The 24,632-nt window shown below is 44.2% G+C and overlaps 1 protein-coding gene across 7 annotated transcripts in view; it reads left to right on the forward strand.

The window, feature by feature from the left end:
- Positions 1-24,632, forward strand: part of ADK (adenosine kinase) — a 542,329-nt gene that overhangs the window by 10,157 nt on the left and 507,540 nt on the right. For 3 of the 7 annotated variants that reach the window (XM_073353161.2, XM_073353156.2, XM_073353153.2), the window contains exon 2: positions 16,644-16,718. The exons of 1 other annotated variant lie outside the window; for it this stretch is intronic. In XM_073353161.2, the coding sequence (XP_073209262.1) occupies positions 16,644-16,718 (75 nt within the window). Of the gene's footprint in view, positions 1-2,521; positions 2,714-16,643; positions 16,719-20,757; positions 22,088-22,666; positions 23,158-24,632 lie in introns of those variants that run through there. 3 more of the 7 variants (XM_073353155.2, XM_073353154.2, XM_073353160.2) reach the window with 3 other exon arrangements.

Raw genomic sequence — 24,632 nt, forward strand, 5'->3', positions numbered from 1 at the left:
CGGTAACTATGAATAGATAAATTAAATTTATAAATCTGTATGAAACTACCTCTCAGCTATTTTAGATGGGATGGGAGACTTTAACTGGCTCCTATGCCTGGAGGTGTGAAGGTAGCTGTAAGCCACCTCAGGATTCTGTTTACACAAGGGAACACTCCCCCCCGCCCCCCCAGTGGCTGGCTTTCTGGCTGCCTTGCGTAGTCAGAGGCATAAAGTGCGCTCAAGGATTTGGCCCTTTGACTTCTAAAGGGAAGAGCAGAATGATAAAAATAGTGTAGACTACTGTCTGCAATTTGATGAAAACTCAACTAGTTGTACAGATTTCCTTTTATTAATACAACATGTGGTCCATAAAATTGTTGTCAGAAAAGCAGTGCTGGTAGAACTGCAATGGAAAGTTAGAACACAACATTTTGTAGTTCTCTAATACAGAATTATTGGCAGATAAATGTTATAGCATTTATGATTGGAATAAGAAATATGAACTTCTCCCCAGCGGAGGTAATTTTAGAAGTTGCAAATGCAAATATGCACACAGTCATTTAAAATTCTAAAAGGGCAGTGGGCAGTCTGAATTACTCTCCCTGTTTGAGGGAGGTAGGTTGAGGAGAAATGATTTTGTCACTCTTAGTTAGAAAGTACTGCAGAAATACTAAGGACCTTTTTTGGCATAAATAACGTGTGTGACATCAGTGTTCATGACTCAGTATTTCTGGTAGCAGTAACTTCACACAATAAACAAATGCCAAATCTATGTAGGTTATGAGCACTCTTACCTGTAAAATAAGGAACAATTTGAGAGGTAGATAACGGAGGGGAGAGAAGAACAATAAATTCTGGGGCTATTAATGCCTTTTACTACTGAAAAAGCACTTGTCTAGGCTCATCCCATGTGTGATGAGGGGCACAAGTCATTTTAGATGGCTAAGGCCACTCTTTTGTATCCCCCAAGGTGGTGTCAACCTTAACGTGTGCAGGGCCCCAACTTCCCAGGGGTCAAACAGGGTTGCAAGTAGCCACCACCTCCAGGGTGGTTGTGAAGGGGTGGGTAATCGTGTGGCCATTAGTTTCATCTTAGGGGAGAACGCTAATCACCTCAGCAAGAGGTGACTAAAATACCTCCAGCTCTGAATTTGAGTGGGGGTGGGCAGGGCTGTCCCTAGAAGGGTGCGGGGCCCGGGGCATAGGCTCCAAGATTCTAATCTGCTTTGGGGTGCTCCACCCAGGCCCTCCCCCCACTACATCCCTTCCTCCAAGGCCCCGCCCTGGCTTTTCCCTGCACAGTTCTGCTCCCTCCCCTGAGTGTGCTGTGCCCTCGCTCCCCTCCCCTCTAGCACCTCCTGACTCTGCAAAACATCTGATCTGCGGTGTGGTAGTTGCTGAGAGGGAGGGGGAGGTGCTGATGGGTGGGGCCTGCTGGTGGGCAGGAGGCACTGGGAGAAGGGGGAGGTTCTGGTAGGGGGGCTCCTTGTTGCCCCTCCACCTGTCGCTCTTCTCCTTGCTGTCAACCCTCCCACCTGCCTCCTCACCTCCCTGCCGCTTGCCTCCCTGTTTGCCTGTTCACCTACTTGCCCTCCCACCTCACCTCCCTGCCCGCCTCCTCACGATTTTATCGAAGTGCGGGAACCCCCAAAGCACAGGGCCCAGGGCGGTTGCCCTGATTCGCCATACCCAAGGGATGGCTCTGGAGCGGGAAATCAGTCTTGCTAACTCCGACAGTATTTGGTGTAGTTTCTTCAAGCCCCAGATTCTGAAATTGCTTGGATGTTTCACTTCTTGATTACCTGCTTGTTGCTGAAAGAAATGAATGTCTCTTGTGGTCACGATTGCAGAGGAAAGCTGGACACTGTGACCTAAGTGCATCTTAAAGGCTCAAAACCCAGCAACTAAATTAAAATAACCCAATCTGTACTAGGGAAAAGAAAAAAAAATCCATCTGATTATGTTAAGGCCACACTGATGAGTAGTGGGAGGGACCTGCCTCATGATTATGGAACACCCAGACTTGGCAATTCTGTGGGGCATAAATAGCTTTTGGAAGTAAGGGCAGGACCTCAACAATGCACACAGGTGCAGCTACTGCTATACCTTCCCCACCACAGCAGTTTGTTTGTACATGCAGTAGGGCAGCCCCCTGAGCGAAGATGATCAGGCTCAGAGAGTGTAGTGAGGCACAGTAATTGTGAGGGTCCCCTTCAAACACTTTGTGGCCATCTTTAATATGGGCAGAAAGATCGTTGTAAAACAACCCATTTAACATGGTGCACTGGGTGTGGGTTTTAAAGTTGGGTGACAGATTACGTGAGGGTGTGTGTGCCCACAGGAAAGATGGCGGATAGAGGGAGCGAGCATGGCATTCCAGGTCCTGTAACTGCCTGGTCTCGTGCGCCTCAGGGAGCCAAGGCGCGAGCCCTCCACTTGCCTGCGGCCGCTTCGCGACTCTCGCTCCCCCTCGCCTCAGTCTCTTCTTCTCGCAGGGGCGACGCCCAGCAGCTGGGTGTTAGCCGATCGCGGCGCGCGCGTGTGTGTGTGTGTGGGGGCGGGGCTCCCGGCAGGGTGAGCGGCCGGGCTGCTCAGAGGAGGTAGAGGGAGCTGAGGAGAGGAGCTGAGCGGCGGCTGCGGTGCTGCTGCGGGGGGTGTTGTGTACGGCCGCTGCTGCGAGTGGGGACACCTTCTTCCAGGAGGGTGCGGAGGGAACCATGCCAGTTCTCAGGTAGCGCATAGACGTTGATGCTGCTGTGGCTTGCCCCCCTAGCGCGTCCCCTAAGGCAACGGGTTGCTGTCTGAGCAGTGCATTGACTTACTACCTCTGCCTAGACTTGGGATGGCTTAGTTTTATTGCCTTCTCCGATGGGTCGTGGGCTTGGGGTGGCTCCGTTTCCCCATTCCTTTCTCTTCCCTCCCCTCCCTTTTCCTCGGGTTCTGGGTGGGAACTGTGCTGTTTCACCACCCTTTCCCCCCCCTCCACCCCCTCCATAACCAGTTCATTTGGTGTTTGACATCCGTCCCACTGGGACCCCTTCCCTGCAACTTTAACTATGTAAGTGCTATCTTTAAATCAGATGGCAATTATCTGTACGTTGCAAAAAATATACAATATTATGGATGCTTATTATTTATGTGGCCCCATGAGCGTACTGGATGGTTTACAGACAAGTACCCTGCCCTGAGCTGCTCCCTTGTCTATTACACTCCCACCTATGGTTTAACAGGGTTTGGTTGAAACAAAATTAAAAGCCTGTCCAATATGAAAGCGAATTACCTGCCTCTTTACATCCTCTTGCTCTTTTTCTCTTGGACACTAGCTGGCAAAGTAAAGTGGTTTTTAGTCTGAAATTGCTCTAAATCTTCGCAGTGTTTAATAATGTGTTGCACTAACGTGGGAGGCATGAGGGCATCTGGGTTGAAATGCAAGTCTCAAATTAGGATGTGTGGAGGGATCTGTCTGTCATTGGCCTGCCATGATAAGCATTTCCAGGAAAATCATTTGGGAGTATGTTGACTTTAAAGTGATGCACTATCGAACTGCTGTAATGTGGGGCAAATGTGGGGCAATGTGAAATTGATGAAGGACGAGAAGTAGATGCATATATTTGTGACAGTTCTAAAATCGTTCTTGGTGAATAATGTTGGCAGGACTATCCATTCTAAAGTTTGGTTTGGAGCTAAGCCTTTTTCCTTTCTATGCTACACATTTAATTGTGGGGAAAGAGCAACTACAGTAATATGGCAGTAACTTGCATAATCTTGCAATAATAGATGAACATTATGATCCAGTTTTAATATTTGCTACATTTTTAAGCTCAGTTTAGATCAATCCCAAATGCTGAGGAGGATAAAATTTAAGACCCTCAACACATTTATTATGCCAGGGTCACAGATGGGTAATGATTACAGTGACTAGATTTAAAATTTATAGCTTAACATGCAGTAGTGTGAATTCTTTTTTTGTATAATTAGTTTTTTCTTAAAGACCCTCCTCTCTTAAATGGACTTGTACTATCAAGTGAACTGGTGACCTTTATCATATATATTTATATACATACTGATCAGTCCAGTAGTTCCTGAAGAGCTGTCTAAAGTTGCTGAGTTTAATTATCATTTCAAGTTGCCTCTCCCATTCCCTCCCCCCATGCAGTATATCAGATGCCACCTTGTCTCCAGTTAAGGAGTAGAGACCAGTGACTCTTCCACAACATGATGCTATTCAGCTGCCAGGTTATGCTGAGCTAATGCAACTGCCTTAAAATCTCAGTAGTGGTAGAACAGTGTTCATTAGTATGACAGACCTAGTTCCTACAGGCCTTGGCTTTAAAGTGCTTGGAATCTAAAATAAATTACGTCTTTCAGAGGATTGTGAAATGTGTATTGAAGATACTGCATTAACCCTGTGTGTAAATATGCAATGTGTTAGCCAAATGTTAACTTCATTTCTTTAAAGCCCCAATTCAGCAAAGCATATGAATAGCCCTTTGATTTCAGTGGGGCTACTTGCATGCTTAAAGTTAGGCTTAGGTGCTTTACTTAATAGAGATGTAATTGAAATGACCTTTAAACTTTATAGACCTATGGAGTACTAGCACCATAGGTGCTGGAACTACTGTGCTGGGGGTGCTGCTGCACCCCCACTTGAAGTGGTTTCCATCATATACAGGGTTTATAGTTTGGTTCAATGGCTCTCAGCACCCCCAGTATACAAATTGTTCCAGCACCCCTAACTAGCACTGAAGTGCCTCTGGTCTCAGATTAATTACAGTGAAGGATAAATGATCTTTGTGTTGTAGAAGTAATTGGGCTGTGAACAGAACTGTACTGGTCAAAAGCTTTCAGCAGTGTTGTTGCTAGCAAGATTTTAAAAGGGTTTCTGTGAATGAATATGCATAGCTGTTTTATTACATCTTGAAACCCTGTCCTAACTGAACAGTGTACAAGTCTGTCTCTATATAGTGGCTTGTTTGGATTTGCTTTTGAGAACGGGTCTTACATAAGTGTTATAGAAATGTTAAACGCCAGTGTTTTTTTCATGAAATATGCTATCTCTTCATAAATTTAAGACTGGGTGTATAGCATGGTTTAGTAGCAAACTTGTAGTATAACTTTAGCTCCACACAGGAACAGGCCAAACCATGTTGTAAGCATTCGGACATTTTTATTTTTGGGAGAGAGAAGGTGGTGAAGTAATACTTTTATTGGACCAACTTCTCTTGGGGGCAGAAGGGGGAGGGAAAGAGAAGCTTTAGAGCTCTGTGGAGCTCTTCTTTGGGTCTGTTCTGTGGAGCTCAGAAGCTTGTCTCTTTCACTAAGATAATTTGGTTCTATAAAAGATATTACCACACCCACTTTGGCTCTCTCTGATATCCTGAAACTAACATGGCTACAACAACAGTGCAAACATTACTTTTCTTGTAAAGCTATCTGGTCACTGAAAAGTGAGTGTCCATCTACCGAGGGAAACTTCCGATCTTACACAACTTCTGATCTTATACATACTTTACAATGACCAGCAAAGCTGTTTTTGTAGACTTATAAAATACAATGATCAATTAATAGTAAAATAAGTTATTTGCTGCTATTGTCTAGACAGTGTAGGTCAGTAGAACCTCAGAATTGCCAAACACCTTGGGAATTGAGGTTGTTCGTAACTCTGAAACGTTTGTATCTCTGAACAAAATGTTATGGTTCTTTCAAAAGTTTACAACTGAACATTGACTTAATAGAGCTTTGAAACTTTACTATGCAGAAGAAAAATGCTGCTTTCCCTTTTTTAGTACTTTATGTTTAACACAGTACTGTATTTGCCTTTTTGGGGCGGGGGGGAAGGGAGTCTCTGCTTCTGTCTGATTGCATACTTCGGGTTCCAAATGAGGTGTGTGGTTGACTGGTTAGTTTGTAACTCTGAGGTTCTACTGGTTGCTAATGAGCAATGCAGATCGCTGCTTGGATTTGACGTTTCCAAATGTCATAACTGCTGCAAAAATAATCCAGTGTGTATTTTTCAAATATTTTTTAAGCAAAAAGACTGAAGTTTTTTTCCCCCCTGTATGTTATTGGACACTGATACACTTCCATTCCTGTTTTGATGTCACTCTTTCACACTGCTGTTGTGCTAAAGTGCAGATAGATGTGTGAGAAGATGAAATACTTTGATTAAAATCAGTGCTACTAGTGTCGGGTTACCAATTTTGGAGTTGCATAGAAAGAAGAAATATTTATCTAATTTTGAAAACAAGTAATATTATGTACTCAAGATTGCATAGAAAGATTAAACTCATATTCGCAAAGTACGGTCGGTTAAGATTAGTTTGACATTTATAAAAATGACTTGAAGTGGAAGTCAATTCAGAAGCAAAAGAGAGGGGTTTTTTTTTGTTTTGTTTTTTGGTATGTTGGCTGCACCTCATTACTCCTGTTAATTGTGATAATGAGAGAGTAATATCCAAAACATTTTGGAAAGATCATTGGCTATTTGTGGAAATTTAATCTCTCTAGTGAACAAACCTACCCCCCCAACATGGTTAGCAGAACATGGCTTATATTTAATAATGTACATAACTTAAAAGCTTGTGACTACCAGTTATTTTCACTAGGTTCTGTAGTAATTGCAAAGTCAATAAAATGCCTTGGTCTTTACTATGGACAATTTGATACTTTTTGTTTTTTGTGTGTATGTATGTGAGTGTGTGCATGCACACGCGCACATGTGCATGTCCATATTCCCTCCTTACCAATGTCTGTGTCTTCTGGAAAGTAAGCCACTGGTATTTTTGTGATCTTGGCTTTATTTATTTATTTATTTATTTATTTATTTATTTATTTCTTTTGGGTGTAAAAAGCATTTTCTGTGGCAAGGGCTTTTTTTTTTTTTTTTAAATGATTGTATTGTGATACTTGTAACGGTCAGAGATGCATTTCCTATTGTATGGGAGGGATGGACCTCTGTCTGTGGTCTGACAAGCCCAGATGGACTCAATGAAGGGGAACAGTAAAGACGGTTAAATAAATTAAACAAGATTATTCTAAGTCAATATTTAGACTTCAAAAGAAGAAAAATTGTGGAACACACTCATCCTTGATTCACCAGTCTGCACCTTCTATTTCGTATCTTATCCAACCTTTAACTTTTCCTCCTTGAGTGTAAATAATTGATAACCAAGATGTGAAATTGACCAGTCCAGTTTTGCTGTCCAACATGACTAAAAAGCAAAAACTAAACAGGATATGTGTTATGTTAAAGAGTTTTTTACTGCTTTTAAGGTGGTGGTAATAACACTGGTCAGAGTTGAATGCGTTTCTTTACACTGTCCAGATTTAACTGTTGTCTGACTTCACTAGTAATTTCAAGCATGTAAATATGGCTTTCATTTTATATCTGTACAATATGGCCTACAGAATCTTGTCTTGTTTTACATAGGCCATGTCTACACTATAGAGTTAAGGCGACTTAAGTTATGTCAACGATCATAAACTACTGTAATTACATTGCTTGTACATTTTTAAGAGCTCCATTTTAAGCTGTGCCAAGACTACACAAGCCACATTAAAGCACTGCCGTGGCAGCGCTTTAACATTGCCAGTGAAGACATGCCCTGACTCAGGTTAGATTTAAGATACTAATGTTACTGTTTGAGGAGCAGTGGTATCTAAACAGTTCACGTGTTTCTGTCTTTGCTCCTTATGTAGTTCTCAGCAGACCGCTCTGGATGCTAACGGATAAGCTATGCAAAGTCTCATGTGGTATTTGAAAATGAAGTGCCAAATGCTGTTCTGTTGTAATTGCCTCTTTATGGAACACCTAAATTGAAGACAGTAGAAACAGTGTTGGTTCCAAATGCTGAACCTACTCTTGCTGGTGTCAGTTACCTTTTTTTTTTTAAGTGTCATGTTAGGTGTGCCCATGGCAATGTAGCCTTTATAATATTGATGGGTTGATATTACCAATGGCATTAAACCTTAGTAACCTATGCCAAAGGTTTGCACTCCCTAAAGGCTACAGTATCAGAATTAGCAAGGTCGGAACAACTATTAGGCTATGTCTACACTTGAGGAGTTTTTGCGTTGTCAGTTTCACTGGTGATAGTGAACCAGTGAAAGCACTTCCATCGCAGATGAGAACAGCGCACTGAGGGCAGCTATCCCACAGTGCAGTTCTCTCCATTTTGACGATAGGTCTTGTGGGAAGGGGGAGGTGATCGTGGAGCATCCTGGGTCCCTACACAGCATCCTCTCCCCAAACACTGATCAGCTCCAGTAGCTCAGCATTGCTCCAAGCAGGGGATTGTTTGCTCTGTGGAGCAGGCATTGTCACCTGGCCAGATAAGTGAGCATTTGCCAAGAAAACAGGAAGGGGAGTTTCAAAGTTCCCAGGGGGTCGGGTGGATGTCAGTTTACCTGGCATCAGAGCAGCAGACCTGCTGGCCAGGGTGGTCATCTAGGCACTGTGGGATATCCTCTGGAGGCTAAAAGCTCTGTAAACAGGAAGAATGTGTCTTCACTTGCACATCATTGATAAGAGCTGTACGCCTCTTGTGGAGGTGGTTTTCTTTTTGCGGTGAAACTTCTGTCATTGGCAAGTGTAGATGCTCCCATGGTTTTTGCGCAAAAAAGGGACTTCTTCCTCTTTAAATGGCAAGTGTAGACATACCCTTAGAAATATCGTTACATTTGGAGACTCTAGGAGCACACAAGGAACAATAGCAATGACTACAGTAATCCCTTTATTAACAGCTTCATTAAGCAGATGAGCAGAGCCACAACTATTGAAATATACATAGCGAGAGACAACCTTTAAGATATCTACAAAAAGAAAAGGAGGACTTTTGGCACCTTAGAGACTAACAAATTTATTTGAGCACAAGCTTTCGTGAGCTAAGCTCACTTCATCGGATGCATTCAGATGAAGTGAGCTGTAGCTCATGAAAGCTTGTGCTCAAATAAATTTGTTAGTCTCTAAGGTGTCACAAGTCCTCCTTTTCTTTTTGCAGATACAGACTAATACTGCTGCTACTCTGAAACCTGTCTTTAAGATATCTAGTGTTACAGTCAGGCTGGACAGCTGCAAGAGGGTCCTGGAAGGCTGATATGTTAGGCCTAGGATGTTAACTTCTTCTCAGCTTGTAGGAAAAACCTTGTTTATCTTGTGTAAGTTAGAGACCCCTGAATCCAATTAAGGGTTTCCTGAGGCCTTTATCAACTCCTCCTCTGGAGAGAGCAAAGAGGGAGAGAGAGAGACAAGCTACTGCAAGGCTAGTGGCAGCAGGGAAACAAGCTTTTTCAGGCTGAGAGCCTGTACTCCTTCCCACAGGGGAACAGCCAAATCTGAGTGCCTGCTAGGGGAAGGACTGACACCCCAGGGCAAGAAATAGGGCGACTCCCTGCCCCAGTGAGGAAGCAGGGAAAGGTATTCCCTTCTGTTTTTGTGTTTTGATACAGTTTCCTTTTTGTCTGGTGAAAAATCACCCATCAGGCTGACCCTGGGGCCTACCCTGAAAACACAACCAAAGGAGCACAGAAGGGGGAAGGCCAACACTGCCCAGAGTGGGGCTGGTTTACCTCAGGCCTGCCATCACTAGAGGGGGGATGTGGAAAGTCTGGTGAGACGAAGGAGGTGCCTTGTCACACTAGCATCAATGATTTCATACTTTCATCTCTGTAGTCCCCTTGGAGATGCCAGTATCACTCAACAGGTCGTCATTTGTGGAAGGCCTCCTTATGAATTCCTCCTTCCTTTTTCATACTTTTATTTTGTATTACTCTTATATGCATGAGGGTTCCAACCCCTTTTTCCTGATCTGGATATCCACACTGCATAAATGTTGGTATTCCCATCTTTTCATAGCCTGTCCTCTTAGTTTCTCTTATCTTCATTAATGCTTATGTCAACAAGTCCAATGGTGACTTGCAGTTATTGAAGAATTTCCCATGATGTTACCATCAGACAGCTTGTGGTAGTGAGGGGCACACTGTGGAATATTTTCCCAAATATCACCTGTATTTGAAAGAGGACTTTGTGAACACGATACTTTTTAGTTTGCATCAGCAGCGTCCACACAGGGGAGTGGTAGTGCAGTACTGTGGGGCTGTGTAGAGAAGCCCTTGGACCATGAGGCGGAGAGAAACTAGTACGTTTAATTGCATTGCATTGAGACTTTTTAAAAATTTTTTTTGGCATTTTATGTGCGGTTGTTAATATCCCATATACAACACTGACACTTGTCTGTTCATACTTCAGTTTTGATTGAGATGTTAACTGGAAATAGCACGTATCGTGCATTTCGTCTTCAGGGATCCCAAAGTGCATCACGCAGATACTGTATGATTGTTATACCTCTCTCTACAGCATATAAGTAGCAGCTGAGTGGACAATAAATGTAGGCATATGGAATTTTGGGCAAACTCATATTCAACACTTTCAAATATTATGGCTTTTCTCCACCGTTTGTATAAATTCAGATTAATCACTGATTTAACACAAAGAAACCCCTACTTTTTAAAGTCTTTACTATATCTAGCCTTCTACAATAAACAAATCCTCAGACTATAAAATAAATATGGATATTAAAAATATTGTGGCTCAAAAAGTGGTGAAATACCAAAGACCTGGAAGAAAACAAAATCATCACTGATAAAATTTGCAGATGATACTCAAATTGGGGGAGTGGTAAATAACAGAGAGGATAAGACACTCAGACAGAGCGATCGGGATCACTAGGTAAGCTGAGCTCAGGCAAACAATATGTGTTACAATATGGCTAAATGTATACATGTAGGAACAAAGAATGTAGGTCATACTTGCACTATGGGGGACTCTATCCTGGTAAAAAGATGTGGAGGTTGTTGTGGATAATCAGCTGAACATGAGCTCCCAGTGTGATGCTGTGGCCAAAAGAGGTAATGACAGGTTTCAGAGTAAGTGAGCTGTAGCTCACGAAAGCTTATGCTCAAATAAATTGGTTAGTCTCTAAGGTGCCACAAGTACTCCTTTTCTTTTTGCAAAAGGGGTAATGTGATCCTGCAATGCATAAAAGGGAATTTTACCTCTGAATTTGGCACTGGTGTGACTGCTGCTGGAATATTGTGTCCAGTTGTGGTGTGCACATTTTAAAAAGGATGTTGATAAACTGGAGAGGGCTCACAGAAAAGCTATTGAGGATGATTAAAGAATTGGAAAGCATGCTTTATAGTGATTGAGCTCCTTGAGTCTGACTATTTAGCTTTAACAAAGAGAAGATATTTGATTACAGTTTAAGTACCTACATGTGAAACAAATATTTAATAATGGGCTCCAGTGGCTGGAAGTTGAAAGTAAACAAGTTCCGATTGCAAATAAAGCATACATTTTTAACAGTGATGGCAATTAACCATTAGAACAGTTTACCAGAGGTCATGGTGGATTCTCCATCACTGGAATTATTAAATCAAGACTGGATATTTTTCTAAAAGATATGCTCAAGGAATTATGTTGGGAAAGTTCTATGGCCTGTATTATACAAGAGTCAGAGAAGATGATCACAGTGGTCCCATCTGGTCTTGGAATCTATGAATATTAAGATCTAGTCTGCAAAATTATTTTTGAAACGAGGATTTAGTCCTGTAATATTCTAAAGATCTAACTGTTTCACTCACACACAAAATACTCAGTGATTCTTAGTTCCCCTTACTGTAAATTGTCAGTTTCTAGTTGGTCACAACCTGTGATGAAGTGAGAATGTTCTCAATGTTTTCTCTGAATACTGTGTGGGTGCCTCAGTTTCCCTAGGCATTTCTTAAGTATCTAGGTCGTGGGATAAAGGTGTGTGATTGTTGCAGAGCCCCAGAGGGCCAGCGTGATGGTGTCTGCACAGAGAATGGCAGACATCCTGTCTCCTGGCAGCTGATGGCCTGGGCCCCTCCTCTGCAAAGGTGCCAGAGAACAAAGAGATCAGGTGGTCTCCTGGCCTAGGAAAGAGACAAAGGCAAGAGGAGGGGCAGGAGAGTTTTCAGTTTGGAGCTGGCTGGGGAAATGGAGGGAGGCGCAGATGGGGCTCTGAGCTCCCTGCCCCTCAAGGCAGACCTGACTGAGGGGTCCTGTTCTCTGTACCTACAGGCTCTGTTTTAGACCATGTTTCTGTCATCTAATAAACCTTCTGTTTTACTGGCTGACTGAGAGTCACATCTGACTGCGGAGCTGGAGTGCAGGGCCCTTTGGCTTCCCCAGGAGCCCCACCGGTGCGGACTCGCTGTGGGAAGCACATGGTGTAAACGGGGATGCTGAATGCTCTGAGGTCAGCCCCAGGAATGCCAAAGTTGTGTAAGCTTCTTACCCTGGAGACAGTCTGCTCACAGAGAGGAGGCATGTTTCCGCAGAGTCCTGACTGGCTTCGTACAGAGTAGTTCCAGAGCATCGCCTGGTGACTCCGTGACTCCATATTTTATTTTGTATTCTTAGTGTTTTTGGTAAATTGAACATTCTTGGCTACTAACTGCCATATTTACTGAAACATACTATAAAACTTCTATTTTATGATTAAGCTGTCATAAAAGAAAGTGAGAAACTTGAAATAGAAGTTTTTCAGTTTATCAGTCAGCTAAAAAATCAGCAATTCTCATTTGGTTTTTGCTTGCTTAGGGTTATGAATTACCCAAATTCTAATTTAACTTTATATTGGGCCAACTTCTAGCAGAATTTTAGCTCTATCTTGGTAAATTCGTTTGTGTGAATTTGATGCTTAAAGATATAAGGGGGGAGGGTTAGCTCAGTGGTTTGAGCATTGGCCTGCTAAACCCAGGGTTGTGAGTTCAATCCTTGAGGGGGCCATTTAGGGATCGGGGCAAAAATTGGGGATTGGTCCTGCTTCAAGCAGGGGTTGGATTAGATGACCTCCTGAGGTCCCTTCCAACCCTGATAGTCTATGATTCTATGATAAGCTTATGGCCTTTGGTAGTGGGCAAGGGTGATGCATGCAGAAATTTGATACCTGTATACTAGGAAAACGTGGTAGTGCATATCTATTCCAGTACTGGGTGCTTCCGCTGTGACTTATTGCTGATTTCCAATAGATTTACTCAAAATGTAGTACAGGAAACCACGGTCTATTTATTTCTTGTACAGATTACAAGGAAAAAAAACTGGAAAGGGGGAGTAAATTGTCAGGGGCAAATACATAGTCAAGGTGGTAATTGACCATGTTAAATAATATAATTTCGTAGCCCCAGAGTTTAAGATGGGAAATGTTAGCGCCTGGATGAGTTTTTAACTGTAGCCTCTTGGTAATGCTTTGGAAGAGGACATGGTAAGACTTGAATAGCAACTGGATGTGTGAGGCAATGGAGAATAGTCATGATTCCTAGTTTATGGGCTGGAGTGAAAGGGAGGATGCTGGTGGTAATGGTGAAAGAGGAGAGTTAAGCTTGAGTTGATGGCAAGAGACCCAAGAGATGTCTTCATCCAGCCAAACCCATATATCCGCACTTTCCTGATAAGTCAGGAGTGAAAAGGTAGATTTGAGTAATTGAGGTCGAGATGGTGAATGCAGCTGTGAGAGTAGCTAGGATCTCCCAAAGAAAGGGTGTAAAAAGAGGAGTGGAAGGGTGAAAAGTAAGAGACTTATGGGACCTCCATGGATGGTATATGAGGAGGAGGATCTACTGAAAGGGCTGCTAAAGAAGGAGGAGGAGAAATAAGAGAGGATGTTGTTGCAGAAGCCTCAGTTGAATAAAATGTCAAGAAGCAGAAGATGAGGAGTAGGATGAGCCCTGAAATTTGGCCAGGTGAGGGTCAATATAGATCTTGGTGAAAGAGCAGCTTCATAGAATAGGAGGACAGAACATGGATTGGAGGGGATCCAGGGTGGAGGTGAAAGAGAAACTGGGAGAAGTATTTTATAATTGAAAGTACCTTGACCTAAACAGGAATATCAGGTATTATACCCACCATCCAGGCTTTTTTGTATATAGCCAAGGACAAATATACTTCACAGCACAACATACTTAATCTTGGGTCCTATTAAAAACACATTTGTCATCATTTGAAAAATTCTATATTTAAACATGTATATTCATAAACCAAGATAGTGTGGCCCACTGAATGGGGCACTGGACTGAGAGGTGTTTTAGGTTCTCTTCCAGCTCTGCTGTGTGACTTTGTGCAAGTCACTTCTCTCTGCCTATGTTTCCCTTCCCACCCCTTCTCGTCTTGTGTCCTTGAACTGTAATGTCTTTGGTGTCAGGACCATGTGGTTGTACAGCACTTATTGCAATGGGGACTCCATTTTGGTGGGATCCTTTTGGTGCTACTGTAATACAAATAACCACTTACAATGATTGTAGACAACACATTCAAGAGTTTGTAGCTGAAGGGATATGGGGCAGTTGGAGAAGTATTTGGGGACCAGGGTTGGCTTTTTTTGAGGATAGCAAAAGGTGTAAAGCTTGTATTAGGAGGGCTCCAGAGCAGGGAGAGACGTGTTAAGGAGTGTGAGGACAAGGCCAAGAGAGTGGGAGGTAATAGAATTGCTGGAGCAGGTGGAGAGCAAAGCCAGATCAAAACTGGGAAGGCTTTGCCAATATAGCTGCCGTATATACTCATTCATAAGCCAAATTTTTTTGGTAAAAAAGTGAAGCATCAAAAAGCAGGGGTTGGCTTGTCAACGGGTCGACACCAAAATTTGACGATTTTAAGCTCTATTGAATTGAATATCTAATACATTGTTATTGTAGATCAGGGGTCGGCAAACTTTGGCTCCCGGCCCATCAGGGTAAGCTGCTAGCAGGCTGGGATGTTTCGTTTACCTGGAGTGTCCGCAGGCACGGAGACCCTCAGCTCTTAGTGGCCGCGGTTTGCCATTTCCAGCCAATGGGAGCTGGGGAAGCGGTGCAGGCAGAACAGCTATACCTCCATGCAGGGTCCTAATATCTGACGACCTGTCAAAATGCCATGGAAACTCCTTCACTTGTGACCTAACGCAGAGTTGAAGAAGGGTCTGAAAGCTAAAGACAGCCACATTAAGTTACTTTGTTGCCTGGCTTTGTTTGAGCATTAAGATTTTAAGGCTGAAATCCTGTGGTAGTGCTTTGGAGAATATTGGCCTAATGAAAATCCTTGAAAAATGAGCAGTTGATGGGGAAGAAGGTGTATATTTGATGGCTTCTTTGTTAAATTTTCAGAAATGATTTCAGTCGCCAGATGCTATGGGTGTTTAACCTGCCAGTTGGAGCCAGCAGGTGTTGGCTTGGTCAGGAATGTGATGGATTTGAATCTAGTATTAGAAAGTCTAGTTGGAACAGCTGCATTCACTACCATTTGCCTCTGTCATGTGTTATGTAGTTCTTAATTATTACTGTATCACTGAAGTATGTAAGATAACTGACTGAATATGCTAATTTTTTAAAAATTATTATAAAAATACTTGATCATTAGATAATGCCTTTTGGTAACTTGCTGCTTTGCATCATACATTGCATGTTTAGTAATTTTTTTCTGCATTAAAAAAGTCAAGATTTTATCAGTAAACAAATACTGTTTGGTTTCAGAGTAACAGCCGTGTTAGTCTGTCTTTGCAAAAAGAAAAGGAGTACTTGTGGCACCTTAGAGACTAACCAATTTATTTGAGCATGAGCTTTCGTGAGCTACAGCTCACTTCATCGGATGCATACCGTGGAAACTGCAGTAGACATTATATACACACAGAGACCATGAAACAATACCCCCTCCCACCCCACTGTCCTGCTGGTAATAGCTTATCTAAAGTGATCATCAAGTTGGGCCATTTCCAGCACAAATCCAGGTTTTCTCACCCTCCGCCCCCCCAAACTCACTCTCCTGCTGGTAATAGCCCATCCAAAGTGACCATTCTCTTCACAATGTGTATGATAATCAAGGTGGGCCATTTCCTGCACAAATCCAGGTTCTCTCACCCCCTCACCTCCCTCCAAAAACCACACACACAAACTCAATCTCCTGCTGGTAATAGCTTATCCAAAGTGACCACTCTCCCTACAATGTGCATGGTAATCAAGGTGGGTCATTTCCAGCACAGATCTAGGCTTTCTCATCCCCCCCCCCGCCCCCCCCGGGGGAACGAACACACACACACACACACACACACACACACACACACACACACACACACACACACACACACACACACACACACACACACACACACACACACACAAACTCACTCTCCTGCTGGCAATAGCTCATCCAAATACTGTTTGTAAGGATAGTTAAGGGGTGGTGTAGAATTAAATACTGCTTTTAACAATTACTTTTATAAGGTTATATTTGTGACTGCTCAGATAAACAACAAAATCTGGCTCATGGAACTCTACAATCTTGTCCACCATTGCCACTTTATATGACCTGCAAATGCAACCCAAGTGCAACTCTTAGAAACTAGATTATAGCATGCATTGCTCATTCTCTGATTGAAGGGTTGCTTAAATGAATGTGCATGTTTGAGACTTTTGTATTGTACGCAATTCACTGAGAGATAATAAAAGTTTGCATTTTGTTCAAATTAGCTGTGCTGTCTGGATTGCAGGCAAATTGACCATGAAGCCCATGGTTGGGCAAAATTAGTTTTGTCCTAATCTGTTTGTCAATGCAATATAATGTTAGACTAGAAACATTAAACTACATTTGAAAAACTTTGGTTCTTTTGTAGTGAAAATGTGCTTTTTGGAATGGGAAATCCTCTTCTTGATATTTGTGCGGTAGTGGACAAGGACTTCCTTGACAAGTAAGTATAAAGATATTTTCACATTAATTTCCTAAATATTGCTGATGATTAATTCTAGAAATTTTAGAAAAGCAACAAGGAATTAAGCACCTGCTTAACGCAAGTACTTAACTTTATCCTTTTTAGTATTGCGGTCTCATGCCAAAAGAGATGGCTAATGCATCATTGAGTTGATTCTCCCAGCACCGTGGTGTGGCTTATTTCAGCCCTTGCTGACTGAGAACAATTACAGTGTCCTCTATCACATCTATTTACATATTTGATGGTAACTATCTGTTATCTAAGATAGGCTGTACATCCTCTCTTCCCTTAACCTTAAAGTTTTTGTATTTTCCAAACTTCGTCACTTGTTGCTCCCCTCTGATTTCTTCATATTTACCTAAGCAGATAGCTACATGTACAACAAATATTTGTCTTTCTTCATATGTTACCCCTGATATAGTCCAGTATTGCATTTTCATGGATTTTTTTCCTCCTCTCTTTGGGAACCAGTTCATATTTTAATGGATTTTTGTTTGGCCCGTTTCTTTAATTTTCTGGCTTGTGGTATTTAATGTAGTTCTGATGTGCTACTTAAGAGCAGAAACTGTTTAATCACATGGATTGTCCTCTTGACGGATTCTGCAGCGCTTACACAACTTCTCCAAACAGGCCTGCCACTTTACCACTAGTGACACCACCTTTGTCCCATTGGTGGCATGAAGCTTTCTCGTGCTGTGAAGTAGCAGGTGCAACTTCAGCTCTCCCATTGCCTGGCTTAGAAAGCTTCAGCTATTAATAGTGCTCCAGTCACCAAGCTGTCTCCCTGGATACTTCCACATAAATTCAGCTCCTTCCAGCTGCTGCTGTTTCTCGCTTCTATTTTGTTTCGTTTTTAGTGAGAAGTGAATGGGTTAGTCGTATCGTTCCAAGTAGTCACAATTTATTCATGTATAAATATGTTTAACATTCAGTGTTATATCCATTCTTTCCCCTTGGTTGTTAATGGAAGTATTGGACTCAGAATCAGAGGAAGAAAAAGAACAATTACAGTTTTATCATTGACTTCTTATCCTCATCTAACTCACTGCTATTTCTCTTGCTTTCCTATGAAACTTTTCTGTCTTGTATTCATTTGCTCTGCTAAGATTAAAAACAAAAACAAATTATTCATCTTAATGATAGAAAACAAACATGACAATATGTATTTAAAGCTTTTATAATTTAAAGGTAAGTTTGATAAGGAGCCTGAATGACATAACTTAGAGATAAGACTGCAATAGAATTGGAAGTGAATCACTCAAAGTATGAAATTTTTGAATTCTCCTAAAAGGGTTTCTGAAACTCTTATAAATGTTAAATAAATAAAACTTGCTGCATTCTCGTTTAGTGCAAGCAATAAAGTGTCCATTGTAATACTTGTAAAACCATTCAGAAAATGTTTCGGGTTTTTTTGGTTTATTTTTTTAAACCCTTTATTAAACTGAGACCCTAAGAATTGTTTTGGGATATATGCCACAGCAGTGAAGTGATGGGAGAGCATTGTACTGGGGCTTGCTTTGGGAAAGCAACACTATTATAAGCGGTTGACTGAACTGCTCATTAGGTTGCAAGAGAATCTAGGGCTTGTCGAGATGGTGTGTTAGAATTTACATCCCCGTTGTTGCAAACTAATGGGCATCAGCATGATTCTCACTAGCTGGCCCAGGTAATCCTTGCTATTCTTTGTTCTTCATTCATAATTACACCAGTTTCATGTCCAAATTAAGTCATAAGTTTGTAAACACAATCCCCAACCCAAATATTTGTCATCTTGAGCAGATAAGGCTTCATCAGTTCATGCAACCAATGCTATTTAAAAATATTTACTATCTAATCCAAATGATATTTTGTTCTCCCGGGGGGGCTGACTCTTTAAGGGGAGTTGGAATTCAGCCTTATCCCTGACTTTTTAAGCTACCTCCCAGCAGAGACTGATCAGCTGATTTGTAAAAGCAGCAAGACGCCCAGCTGGGAAGATCCTGGGACAGTGGGGAAAGCTAGAGGAAGCAGGTTGGCTCCTATGGCAGGTCATGGAATATGGTAACTCTCAGGCAGGTGGCCTGTAAGAGTACTGGGGAAGAGCTGCCGGGAGTGAGGAGGGTCCAGCAGGAAGACCCTGAGTCAAAGGAAGAGACAGGCTTGAGATGTGGAATTTGTTACCAGTTTTATACAGAAGGAAAAAATAAAGCTTGAATCTCTGAGAAAAGGCCTGAAATGGACTCTAAGTGTGGTTTTAATTCTTCCTTGGCTGGAGATATGAGCCAGCAGTCTACAACAGGGGTGGGCAAACTTTTTGGCCCGAGGGCCACATCTGGGTGGGGAAATGGTATGCAGGGCTGGGGCAAGGGGCGGGAGTGCAGGGTGTGGGAGGGGGTGCTGTGTGCAGTAAGGGGCTCAGGGCAAGGGATTGGGGCAGAGGAGAGGTGTGGGGTATATGAGGGGGTTGGGGTGCGGGGGGGGTGCGGAGTGCTGGAGTGGTTCAGGCTTCAGCCCGGTGCCACTTACCTAAAGCAGCTCCGGGGTGGTAGTGGCATGCATCGGGGCCAGGGCAGGCTCCCTGCATGCCGGCCCCGGCCCCACGCCACTCCGGGGAACGTCTGGCACCATGTGCCTGTGCGGCACCTGGGGGTGGGGGGGGCACAGGGCTCAGAGCGCTGCCCTTGCTGTGCCCTCAGGTACCTCCCCGAAGCTCCCATTGGCCACGGTTCCCCGTTCCCGGCCAATGGGAGCTGCCGGGGGGGGTGGGGGAGAACGGCACAGTGCTTGGAGGCAAGGGCAAAGCACAGAGCCCTCTGCCCCTCCTCCCACAGGGGCTGCAGGGACGTGGTGCCAGCTGCTTCTGAGAGTGGCGCGGGGCCCGTGGCACAACGGGGGGAAGCCCTGAGGAGCTGTAGTTTGCCCACCCCTGGCTTCCAATGTAATTTTGTGTCTGGAGCTGTTTTCCTCTTTCTGTATGGTGTGCAGAACGTACCAACAGTGCTCAGTAAAAAAGGGAAACTTTTTATTTATGGTTGGCCTAAAAGTTGCAGCCCTTCCTTTTTTGAAGTTGACTTAGATACAGAAAATCCTTTGTCTCTATAATTCCAAAGACAGGCTACTGGATCCCAAAAACACACCCTAGGATCACTTGATTTGGTCCAGGATCTGAGTATCTTAACTAGTAAAGCTTTTATTGTAACCTTTTGTTTTGAGTTGCATCCACTGTGCTAAACTAATTTTAATTAGCGACTTAGCAGACATCACTAGGGGGTACGTATTCACTAGCAATGATAAAGCTTCGGCAGCGCTTTATCATGGCGCTGTAGTCGTGGCACCAGTCCTGGGGGAGAGAGCTCTCCCAGGGCTATATTTAAAAAAACAAAAACACACCAAAAAAAACCTCACCACCACGAGAGGAATACTATCAGTGCTGGGAGTGCTGACTACACTGCCACTTTACAGCACTGAAACTTGCAGTGCATAAGGGTGTTGTTTTTTTTTTCACACCCCTGAGTGAGAAAGTTGCAGCGCTGTAAAGTGGCAGTGTAGACAAGGCCTTAGTTACTGATACATTTTCAATCTACTGAATAATGAATGATGGAGTTTGGCACAAGTTTTATTTTCTGCTGGTAGAGGTTAAGGCAATTTTGTTGTATATGACTTTGAATAAGAGAATCCTTCAGCACCAGGGTATTAAATCTTTAAGGTCATCCTGAGGTTACTGAGTATTCATTCTGGGGAAGCTTGTATGTAACTGTATACGCTTTGAAGTCTGGGTAGAATGTTCATGAATGTGAAATGCTCTGTCTTCTATTATTACCTTCCTCTTTACCACTGTTGTCTTAATTATTTTTATTTTTCAGAAATGGTGTGTCCAAATGTTTGCCTAGTAAATATACTATAGATTAATCTTTAAAATGCTACTACTTTCTTTTAATGCTGCATCAGATATGCTGATCTAACCATGTGTGATGGGGTATTCCAGACCCTGAGGCCCCCTGCTGGAGGCCTTGCAGCCCTACCACAAAGGAGGTGAGTCCTCCACGCAGCTGCTCTAGGTGCTCTAGGTGCTCTAGGCACCCTAGAATGCAGCCAGTCAGAAAGAGACTGCTTCCTTGCAGCCTCTCAGGGCCGAGCAGGCTTGTATAAAAGGAGCTGCAGGGACAGAGTAAGTTCAGTCTGCTGGTAGGGACCAGGGGAGCAAGGAAGGTGTTTGTGGCTGGCTGCTGGGACTTGAGGAAGATCAGGGCTGTGGGGAAGTGGCCTAGGGATGCAGTTAATTAAAGGGATGTTCCATGTGACTGCTACTTAGAGGATGCCCCCCAAATAGCCACTGGGGAAGTGGCTAAGCCCTGAGCAAGGGAGTTTAAACAGGCCCAGGGAAGGGCTGTATATGGAATTGTTACCCTGAGCCTTGGTCTACACTAGGAGTTGAGGTCGAATTTAGCAGTGTTAAATTGATTTAACCCTGCACCTGTCCACACAACGAAGCCCTTTTTTTCAACTTAAAGGGCTCTTAAAAAAAAAAAAAAAAAAAAAAAAAAAAAAACCTCCACCCCTGACAAGGGGATTAGTGCTGAAATCGGCCTTGCCAGCTCGAATTTGGGGTACTTTGGACGCAATTAGACAGTATTGGCCTCCGGGAGCTATCCGAGAGTGCTCCATTGTGACCGCTCTGGACAGCACTCTCAACTCAGATGCACTGGCCAGGTAGACAGGAAAAGGCCTGCGAACTTTTGAATCTCATTTCCTGTTCGGCCAGCGTGGCAAGCTGCAGGGGAGTGCAGAGCTCATCAGTAGAGGGTGACCATGCAGAGCTCATCAGCAGAGGGTGACCATGATGGAGTCCCAAAATCGCAAAAGAGCTCCAGCATGGACCGAACGGGAGGTATGGGATCTGATCGCTGTATGGGGAGAGGAATCGGTGCTATCAGAACTCTGTTCCAGTTTTCGAAATGCCAAAACCTTTGTCAAAATCTCCCAGGGCATGAAGGACAGAGGCCATAACAGGGACCCAAAGCAGTGCCGCGTGAAACTTAAGGAGCTGAGGCAAGCCTACCAGAAAACCAGAGAGGCGAACGGCCGCTCTGGGTCAGAGCCCAAAGCATGCTGCTTCTGTGATGAGCTGCATGCCATTTTAGGGGATTCAGCCACCACGACCCCAGCCATGTTGTCTCACTCCTTCAATGGAGATGGAGGCAACACGGAAGCAGGTTTTGGGGATGAGGAAGATAGCTCACAGCAAGCAAGTGGAGAAACCGTTTTTCTCGACAGCCAGGAACTGTGTCTCACCCTGGACCTGGAGCCAGTACCCCCCGAACCCACCCAAGGCTGCCTCCCGGACCCGCCAGGTGGAGAAGGGACCTCTGGTGAGTGTACCTTTTAAAATACTTTACATGGTTTAAAAGCAAGCATGTTTAACGATTAATTTGCCCTGGCATTCGCGGCTCTCCTGGATGTACTCCCAAAGCCTTTGCAAAAGGCTTCTGGGTAGAGCAGCCTTATTCCGTCCAGTATGGTAGGACCCTTTACCACTCCAGGCCAGTAGCACGTACTCGGGAATCATTGTAGAACAAAGCATTGCAGTATATGTTTGCTGGCGTTCAAACAACATCCCTTCTTTATCTCTCTGTGTTATCCTCAGGAGAGTGATATCATTCATGATCACCTGGTTGAAACAGGGTATTTTTCTTGAGGGACATTCAGAGGTGCCCATTCCTGCTGGGCTGTTTGCCTGTAGCTGAACAGAAATGTTCTCTGCTGTTAGCCATGGGGAGGGATGAGGGGCTAGCCACGCGGTGGGGGGAGGCAAAATGCGACCTTGGAACGAAAGCACATGTGCTATGTATGTAATGTTAACAGCAAGGTTTACCATGAAAGAGTGTACCCATTGTTCTATAAAATGTGTGCTTTTAAATACCACTGTCCCTTTTTTTCCCCTCCACCAGCTGCATGTGTTTCAAGGATTACAGGATCTTCTTCTTCCCAGAGGCTAGCGAAGATTAGAAGTCGAAAAAAACGCATTCGCGATGAAATGTTCTTTGAGCTCATGCTGTCATCCCACACTGACAGAGCACAGATGAATGCGTGGAGGCAGACAGTGTCAGAGTGCAGGAAAGCACAAAATGACCGGGAGGAGAGGTGGTGGGCTGAAGAGAGGGCTGAAGCTGAAAGGTGGCAGCAGTGTGATGAGAGGAGGCAGGATTCAATGCTGAGGCTGCTGGAGGATCAAACTAATATGCTGCAGTGTATGGTTGAACTGCAGGAAAGGCAGCAGGAGCACAGACCACCGCTACAGCCCCTGTGTAACCAACCGCCCTCCTCCCCAAGTTCCATAGCCTCCTCACCCAGACGCCCAAGAATGCGGTCGGGGGGGGCCTCCGGCCACCCAGCCACTCCACCCCAGAGGATTGCCCAAGCAACAGAAGGCTGGCATTCAGTAAGTTTTAAAGTGCTGTGTGGCCTTGTCCTTCCCTCCCCCACCACGCCTCCTGGGCTACCTTGTTAGTTATCCCCCTATTTGTGAGATTAATTAATAAAGAATGCATGAATGTGAAGCAACAATGACTTTATTGCCTCTGCAAGTGGTGATCGAAGGGAGGAGGGGAGGGTGGTTAGCTTATAGGGAAGTAGAGTGAACCAAGGACGGGGGGTTTCATCAAGGAGAAACAAACAGAACTTTCACACCGTAGCCTGGCCAGTCATGAAACTGGTTTTCAAAGCTTCTCTGATGTGCACCGCACCCTCCTGTGCTCTTCTAACCGCCCTGGTGTCTGGCTGTGCGTAACCAGCAGCCAGGCGATTTGCCTGAACCTTCCACCCCACCATAAACATCTCCCCCTTGCTCTCACAGATATTGTGGAGCGCACAGCAAGCAGTAATAACAGTGGGAATATTGGTTTCGCTGAGGTCTAAGCGAGTCAGTAAACTGCGCCAGCGCGCTTTTAAATGTCCAAATGCACATTCTACCACCATTCTGCACTTGCTCAGCCTGTAGTTGAACAGCTGCTGACTGCTGTCCAGGCTGCCTGTGTATGGCTTCATGAGCCATGGCATTAAGGGGTAGGCTGGGTCCCCAAGGATAACTGTAGGCATTTCAACATCCCCAACAGTTATTTTCTGGTCTGGGAAGAAAGTCCCTTCTTGCAGCTTTTGAAACAGACCAGAGTTCCTGAAGATGCAAGTGTCATATACCTTTCCCGGCCATCCCATGTTGATGTTGGTGAAATGTCCTTTGTGATCCACCAGTGCTTGCAGCACTATTGAAAAGTACCCCTTTCGGTTTATTTGCTCACCAGCTTGGTGCTCTGGTGCCAAGATAGGGATATGGGTTCCGTCTATGGCTCCACCACAGTTAGGGAATCCCATTGCAGCAAAGCCATCCGCTATGATCTGCACATTTCCCAGGGTCACTACCCTTGATATCAGCAGATCTTTGATTGCGTTGGCTACTTGGATCACAGCAGCCCCCACAGTAGATTTGCCCACTCCAAATTGATTCCCGACTGATCGGTAGCTGTCTGGTGTTGCAGGCTCCCACAGGGCTATTGCCACTCGCTTCTCAACTGTGAGGGCTGCTCTCATCTTGGTATTCTTGCACGTCAGGGCAGGGGAAAGCAAGTCGCAAAGTTCCATGAAAGTGCCCTTGCGCAAGCAAAAGTTTCGCAGCCCCTGGGAATCGTCCCAGACCCGCAACACTACGCGGTCCCACCAGTCTGTGCTTGTTTCCTGAGCCCAGAATCGGCGTTCCACCGCATGAACCTGCTCCATTAGCACCATGATGCCCACATTGCCAGGGACCATGCTTTGAGAGAAGTCTGTGTCCATGTCCTCATCACTCTCGTCACCGGACTGAGGTCGCCTACTCGCCCGGTTTCGCTTTGCCAGGTTCTGGTCCCGCATATACTGCTGAAT

This window comes from Lepidochelys kempii, chromosome 7 (assembly GCF_965140285.1).
Source record: "Lepidochelys kempii isolate rLepKem1 chromosome 7, rLepKem1.hap1, whole genome shotgun sequence".
NCBI lineage: Eukaryota > Metazoa > Chordata > Testudines > Cheloniidae > Lepidochelys > Lepidochelys kempii.